At 36.2% G+C, this 7709-nt stretch overlaps 3 protein-coding genes across 5 annotated transcripts in view; 2 read left to right on the top strand and 1 right to left on the bottom strand.

Annotated features, from left to right (window-relative positions):
- Positions 1–3912, top strand: part of LOC106873138 (histone acetyltransferase KAT8) — an 86188-nt gene extending 82276 nt beyond the window's left edge. For both annotated transcript variants that reach the window (XM_052969539.1, XM_052969537.1), the window contains 2 exons: positions 2005–2155; positions 2938–3912. In XM_052969539.1, coding sequence (XP_052825499.1) covers positions 2005–2155; positions 2938–3154 — 368 coding nt within the window. In that variant the 3' untranslated portion in view covers positions 3155–3912. The remainder of the gene's footprint in view (positions 1–2004; positions 2156–2937) is intronic.
- Positions 1–7709, top strand: part of LOC106869388 (fatty acyl-CoA reductase 1) — a 422225-nt gene that overhangs the window by 224078 nt on the left and 190438 nt on the right. The window lies entirely within an intron of this gene.
- The window catches only part of LOC106882603 (putative fatty acyl-CoA reductase CG5065), a 125191-nt gene that overhangs the window by 52852 nt on the left and 64630 nt on the right, over positions 1–7709 (bottom strand). The gene's annotated exons all lie outside the window — the stretch shown is intronic.

The raw sequence follows: 7709 nt of genomic DNA, 5'->3' as shown, positions 1-7709 counted from the left end.
ATATATATATATATATATATATATATATATATATATATATAGGTGTGCATATGCATATATGCACACATATACAAATACATACACACACATACACAAAAATGGTTAAAAGAATAAATAAATGAGTAAAATGTACAGTGTAAAAGGAAAGAAAACAAAAATACAAAATACATTAAGGTGTACATATGTACATGCCTACACAAACAGGACTAAACACACAAAGAATACATAAAAACATATATACACATAAATGCATATGTGTGTGCAAATGTACATAAATATATATATATGTGCATGCAGCCATGAAAGCCCAAACATAAATGGAGGTGGAACCAAGTCTCATCATCACAACTGCCCCACAATGGACAACTGAACCCCTGTCCCCTTTGCCCGGTTGTAACTGCTGGTCAAGTAGTTATGCATAATAGTAATGGGTTTTGCTTAGGGGCCACTATCAATGCTGTCAATTTCGATGCATTAACATTCCTTCTCCAATTCAAGACTTAAGCATTTTACCTCACTAATGGAATATGCCCATGAACTAAAAGATAGTACAGTTAGTTGTGCCTTATTTTGGTCAGTATTTGGGCATGCAGTACCATCTCAGGGTGGTGGGCAACTGTGTGGTTTATGCACAAGGGAAGGATTAGAAATTATTTTGACCAATGTCAAGAGCATCTTTAATAAACAACAAAATAGGTATCTTACTCTATCCACTGAAAGACCAAGATGTTCTAATGCTACTAATCAATAAAGAACCCAATCCATGGTGATGTATGGTAGTGTGCTATTGAACTTCCTTTTCCCAACTGGGGGATTTCACCACCTATATACCCTCTGGGGCCCCTTCTCTCTCTCTTTCACTTTTTTTGCATGAAAGGAGTTAATTGAATGAAGTGTTTAATGGGTGGCTGTATGTAGAAACTGTTTCATGTAATTGTGAGGTTTGTTGAATTAAGATTTATGACTTAAAACATATGGTACTTCAGTACTGTTTAGTTTAGCACATTTCATTGTTAATGTATATTTGACATGTAGCAATGAAAATAAATAGCATTATGTTGACATGCAACAATGAAAACAGGAATTTGGTTTAGTTTTTTGTTGCGGGAAAAGACAAATCAGCAAATAATAAAAAGAGAGCAGGAAGGAAATAGAAAGAATAAGAGACAGTGAATGGAAGAAGAGGTAAAGGAAGGAAATAAAAAGAATGAGGTAGTGGATGGATGTAAGTGCTGCAATGGTTGCTTTAAAAAGAATCAAAAAAGATAAACTATTTCAGAATGTAAGATAGTGAGTTTAGAGATAGAATAGAATAGAAACTATGTTGGAAAGGTGGATGCTGATTGTTGAAAATATGATGTAAATATGTGGTTAAAGGAAAGGATTCCAGACAGTTCAAAAACAAATTGTAAGTTGAATTTATGTTGTGAGAATGGATAAGTACTTATTCCCGATATAAACAGTATTTAAGTATGAGTATGATGATATGACATGATATAATACTATACATGATATATAATATGGTAAGTATTTTATATGAGTATATGCTTATATAAAAATAATGAAACAAGCCAACAGAGAGGACACTTTCTATATTTCTACCTTGTCAAACAACTGAAGAGTAGGTCCCTGTGTGTTGCAAATGTGTTCTTTAATGTCTGATCAGCCTTGATTGAGCAAATATAGGATTGAAGGCACTCTGGCCATGACTATCCTGTGTGGTTTTCATTCATAGTGTATCTAGGAATATTCTCTAATGTGTCAGTCTTTTTTTAAATGATTAAGTGTGATTTGAGAGAGATTTGACTGCTAATGGTAACAGGTCAAACAACTACACAAGGTCTTCCCTTTTTACATGCATCTAGTGATTCAGTTTAACTTACCTATCTGCCACATACCTAACCTGCAGTGAAATCACAGTGCTAGTTGGAATGCATAGGTAGCTAACAACTTAAGCTGTGTCAAATATTGCTAAGTTTTTAAAATTACTCTTTGTATTTCTAGGTTATGAATTATCCAAGCTTGAGATGACAGTTGGGTCACCTGAAAAACCATTGTCAGACCTTGGAAAACTGAGTTATCGAAGTTACTGGTCATGGGTCCTTCTTGAAAACTTACGAGATTTTCGTGGGACTTTATCAATTAAAGATCTCAGGTAAAATTTAATGTGATTGCTGAAAAAATAATGCTCATTGTATAATTAAAATATTAATAGTAATTTTAAAATTTCTAAAATTTGTTAACCTTTACTTGTCTTTGGCTTTTAATCAGTCCAATCTCAAGCAACCTACTTATATACAATTCCCTAAGCTAGGTTTGAAATCAGAATATTTATTTCTAATGTCATAGAATAGAAGCACTGTGTTTAAAAATATAGAAACTTTTCATTAGAAATAACATCTTGTACTCAAAAGCAATGAAAGGAAATGTGAAGATAGTAAAAGATTTATTAATCAAAACAAAAACATGAAGGATGCAGTCTGAATATTGATTTCTATGTTGTTTTTTTTTTTTCCAATATCGTCTTACATGCTTTGTTGAGCAAGTCCAACTAGGAATTTTTAATATTTTCAATGTAAATTTTCATGTTCAAACTTAGATCATGTAGAGCAAGAACTAGTAATAAGTTCCATCTGTAAAAGGCTGTGATTGAATAATTAAGAAAAGGAAAAGACATCTGGGCATAGAAAATAATTGATGCAGTAAGACCAACTTCATTTGTTCTTTCACAAAAATGGCAAGAAAATGGACACACTGTAGAATTTTAAATGTCAGTAACAACAGTGGAAAAACTCTTAGAAAGTTATTATTAATCTGATAATATGGATAATAATTAGAAGAATGTTTTCTTGATTTATCTTACTTCAGCCTTTACCTTCACTATATTATCTCTTCTTTGTCTTTGTTGTATAATGTTCTTTTTTGTTCCTATTGCAGTCAAATGACAAGTATAACACAGAATGATATAATCAGTACTTTACAGTCATTAAACATGGTGAAATATTGGAAAGGACAGCATGTGATTTGTGTCACTCCTAAATTAGTTGAGGAACATTTGAAAAGTGCACAGTATCGTAAACCTGTGTTGATGGTTGATCCTTCTTGTCTGAGATGGGAGCCTCCTCGGAAAATGCCAAAGACAACTAAGAAATGAATTATCAACATCTTTTATTAGTCAGGAATTTGGAAACTAAGATATTATTGTCATAATTAGTCAATATATCGAGACTTGCTTTTTAAACTTTATGAGCAGAAAGGGGGTGGTAAGAACTCAAACTCAGCATTTACAGACTAACTTGATATTACACAGAAATATATAACATCTGTTGACAGCTCCACAGAAAGTTTTACTGCTTAAGGAACATTCTATGTTTATTCTGAGATGTGCTTTCCATTTACTTTTATGGTACCTCAGTTTGATAAAGTCCATTGCATATATTAAGTTGCTGATATTTCAAGAGGCCCAATAAGTAAAAAGGAAGAGGCTAAGAAGAAATTTATATTTAAAAAAAAAAAAAAATTTTTAGCAACAAGAAAATGTTATTTCCAACTACACAACATTTCTTCAATTTGTTTAAATTCTGTGATAAAATTTTCAACTTTGGCTGTAAATTTAGCATATACAAGCTGAACCCTGGGGCTTCTTTGTTTTTGCAGCCCTTTGAAGGAAACAATTTAATGTTTGATACTGAAGCCACTGAATCTTCCTTATGGGATTGCCTAAACACTAAATGTAGATTCTTACTGTTTGTAAAGTCTTTGTGTTGAAGAACTCAAAATAATGGAAAGGAAACAGGATAAAGAAATTATTTTCCAGTTTACCTATCATGGAAAAAAAAAGCCAACTGTTTTTTATGATTACATCTTTTCATTTTTACTTTATTAATAAATAAAGTTTCATCTTACATCAAATCTTCATGTTCAAATAATCAAACTGTTCTCATTTTGCTTTTATCTTTCTTTTCACCTCATTCTGCTATTATAATAGGGCCATTAGTATGGATGTCTTGTAAATGCTTAGTTTGGTCTTGGCCAAAGGCTATAGAAGCTGTCTAAATCCGTTGATGTATTTCTGCATCTATAACATTATCATTGACTACTGATGGGTAGTCTAAATCAGTGAAGTGTTCATGCAGGATTTTTGCTTGTTCTTTGATGAAAGTAGTGTTGCCCTTGAACTTCAGAAGTACTACGATAGAAATTGATGGACCAAACACTTCATGTAGAACACCATAGAACAGCTTCAAATCCTTTGCATCATAGACTGTTTGAATCTCTGAAAAGGACTTTGAGCACCACTCATTTTAGCTCTTCATAGGTCCCATTGTATCATTGCTTTGTTCCCCTTAAAAGTCTTCTCTGCAATAGGCTGTACCAAAGGGCACTATTTCAAAATCTTTTCTTGAAGAGCTTGCTTGGTTTTTCAGTAGCTGGTTGATAGTCGCATCATAATCATCAAACCAGTCCTTATACTTCTTTATTCTAATACCAAATATGAGGTGATATCACAAAATTCCTGGACTAGTTCTGTAGCATGCCAACAGATGGCAGCACATAGTTGTCTGTGCAGTGAGAGCTAGCAGTCACCTTCATGAGGCAGTGTGCCAAGTGGCATTGCTGTGATTACTTCACAAGTTGTGAAATTTGCTTTAGTGATCACATGTATGCTGTAGTCTGCAATTTTGTCATGGACAGGAAGTTGGAACGAAAAATCAACATGCAATTTTGTGCTAAACATAGGAAATCTGCTACAGAGACATTGAACATGCTTCAGCAAGCTTACTGTGATGAGGCAATTGGTTATACGCAATGTTTTGAGTGGCACAGGCACTTCAAAAGCAGAAGAACATCCCTGAAAGATGATGAGTGAAAAGTGGAGAAACTTCATCAGCTTGTGCATGAGGAACATTGAAGGGCAATCAACAACATTGCTGATGTTGGTCTTATCATATATGGGTCCTGGCAGGCAATCCTAATGTCTGAAGTAAACATGTGGTGTGTCTCTGCCAAGTTTGTCCCCCACTGGAACATGGACGTAACGGCTATACCAGTGGACATGTTTTTCTGCTGCTCTGTTAAGAATTGTTGATTTGTTACCATTATTTACTGTTTGCAGTGTCTTTTTCGACATACTACCTAAGTAAGCAGGGTCATGTTTTTTTTCCTCTGTTAAAGGGATGTTTTTTTTTTCTACAAATGAATACTGAACAAGAAAACAAGATGCAAGCAGACAAGCTATATCTGGAAATGTACCCTGTCTCTCCCAGGTTGTGTAGCGAGGGAAAGGGAGAATATACATGAAAAAGAAATGCAAAAAGAAGCCAACTCGGAAACTGATAATAACAATGCTAACTTTGCATTTGTAGCCAGTATTAGTGTGAAATTCTGCAGGTCGGCCCAGACGTTCTGGAAAAATATATGTGTATAAGCAAAAAGGAAGGAACAAATGTAAGTCTCAACCCGCCTAGTGATGTAATTCACATTACGAAGAATCAAACAATTGTATACAAAACTTGGTCTCTTAAAACAAAAAAAATTGATAAAGCTACAAATGGAGTCAATAGAAAAATGCCTACAGCTGATAAGGAATAAGATAACGTACTTAAACAGAGGAAAGCGCTCCGGAATTGTTGAAGTAAAATTCGCTTCTGAGGATGAAGAGAAGATGCATTCAACATCTCCCTCAAAATCAACTGAATTAGTGCTGCTGCCAACATATTTAGGCAAGAGGACGTCAGAAGTTAAAATAGGGAAGATACTGCCGGAAATTGACATGATGTGGCTGATGGCAGCTGTATTAATGAATTTGAAGGATAAAATTACCATCCTTCAAGCCACCAAGCTGCGCCAGCAGGATTGGTGGGGCTAAGGCCTAGAACTCGTAATTCAGGCCACTCAGCAAGATTTAGATGAACTGCCAGATCAAATTTTCCTACCAGACAAAACTGCTCTAAAAGTATTAGTGGATGGGCGAAAGCCAAGATGCTACCTGTGCGGCATGAAAGGACATATCAAAACTGAATGCACACAAGACACAGTTCCAACAGAATCCTTTACAAACAGTGATCCCCCAAAAACTGAAGAAGACATAGATACCCCAAAAGAGACGATCAATACTGTTATAAAACAACTAAAAGGAGATGTCCCTGAGAAAACAACTTCAACAACATCTGAAGAAGTGGAGAATGAATGAAGGGAGGTTAAAAAAAGACACAAGAGGATGAACAACTCTCCCACACACTCCACCACACAAAGTACTGAAACACCTACATGCACATCCCACACACACAAAACTCAAAGGCCCAACCCGCTACCCGCAGATACAGTTATAAACATAAATGCATTCAATACAAACAACACTTACTTAGTACAAACGATAAGCAAAAATAAAAACATATCTCCATGTGAAGCCCCAACACTCCCAAACATACCGGAAAATATAAAATTTATATACATAGACAACATGTCATACATAGATTTAAAAGAAAGACATCCAAATGACATAGGACCATTACAGAGAACTTTTACGAAACATCTCTATACTTATTTCAATAGAAATACCTCACAAGGCACAACACCCAGAAAAAACCTCCCTAGATAAAACGTACATTATTGATACACATCTCTTTTGAAAAGGAAGCTTTGAACTTGGGAACTGTCATTTGTTATATTTTTCTTAAGAATAAGGTCAGATTATCATTTTCATATCTTGAATACTATTCAATGGTACTTAAACAAGTTGTTATGTGTCATGAAGAAAAATAATGCTCTGGTTAAAATATTTTCTAAGAATAGGGTATTGTGGACTAGAAGGCTTGATGGAAGTTAGGCCATCATCATTGTTTAACATCTGCTTTCCATGCTAGCATGGGTTGGATGATTTGACTGAGGACTGGAGAACAAGATGGCTACACCAGGCTCCAATCTGATTTGGCAGAGTTTCTACAGCTGGATGCCCTTCCTAACACCAACCACTCTAAGAGTGTAGCAGGTGCTTTTACGTGCCACCGGCACGAAGGCCAGTCCGGCAGTACTGGCAATGGCCACACTCAAAATGGTGTATTTTATGTGGCACCCACACAAGAGCCAGTCCAGGGGCACTGGCAACGATCTCGCTCGAATGTCTTTTCATGTGCTACCAGCACAAGTGCCAGGAAGGCAATGCTGGTAATGATCACGCTCAAATGGTGCTATTTACATGCCACTGGCACAGAAACCAGACAGCTGCTCTGGCAACGATCATGCTCAAACGGTGCTCTTAGCACTCCACTGGTACAGGTGCCATCACGATTTTGCTTTCGCTTGCCCCAAAAGATCTTCGCAAGCCAAGTTTAGTGTCCAATGAAGGAGATGACATTGGCATGGGTGCCAGTCGTCGAATTTAGTTCGATTTCAATTTCACTTGCCTCAACAGGTCTTCACAAGCGGAGTTTAGTGTCCAAAGAAGGAATGTTACGCATAAGTGGGCTGGCTACATCCCTGGCAGAGGCCTTGGATTTTGGTCTCACTTGGCTTACCGAGCCTTCTCACGTACAACATATTTCTAAAGGTCTCGGTCAGAAGTCATTGCCTCGGTGAGGCCTAATGTTCGAAGGTCGTGCTTCACCACCTCATCCCAGGTCTTCCTGGGCCTACCTCTTCCACAGGTTCCCTCAACCGCTAGGGTGTGGCACTTTTTCACACAGCTATCTTCATCCATTCTCACCACA

This window comes from Octopus bimaculoides, chromosome 7 (assembly GCF_001194135.2).
Source record: "Octopus bimaculoides isolate UCB-OBI-ISO-001 chromosome 7, ASM119413v2, whole genome shotgun sequence".
Lineage (NCBI taxonomy): Eukaryota > Metazoa > Mollusca > Cephalopoda > Octopoda > Octopodidae > Octopus > Octopus bimaculoides.
Note: the sequence above shows the minus strand (reverse complement) of the source record. Positions and strands in the feature narration are given on the sequence as shown.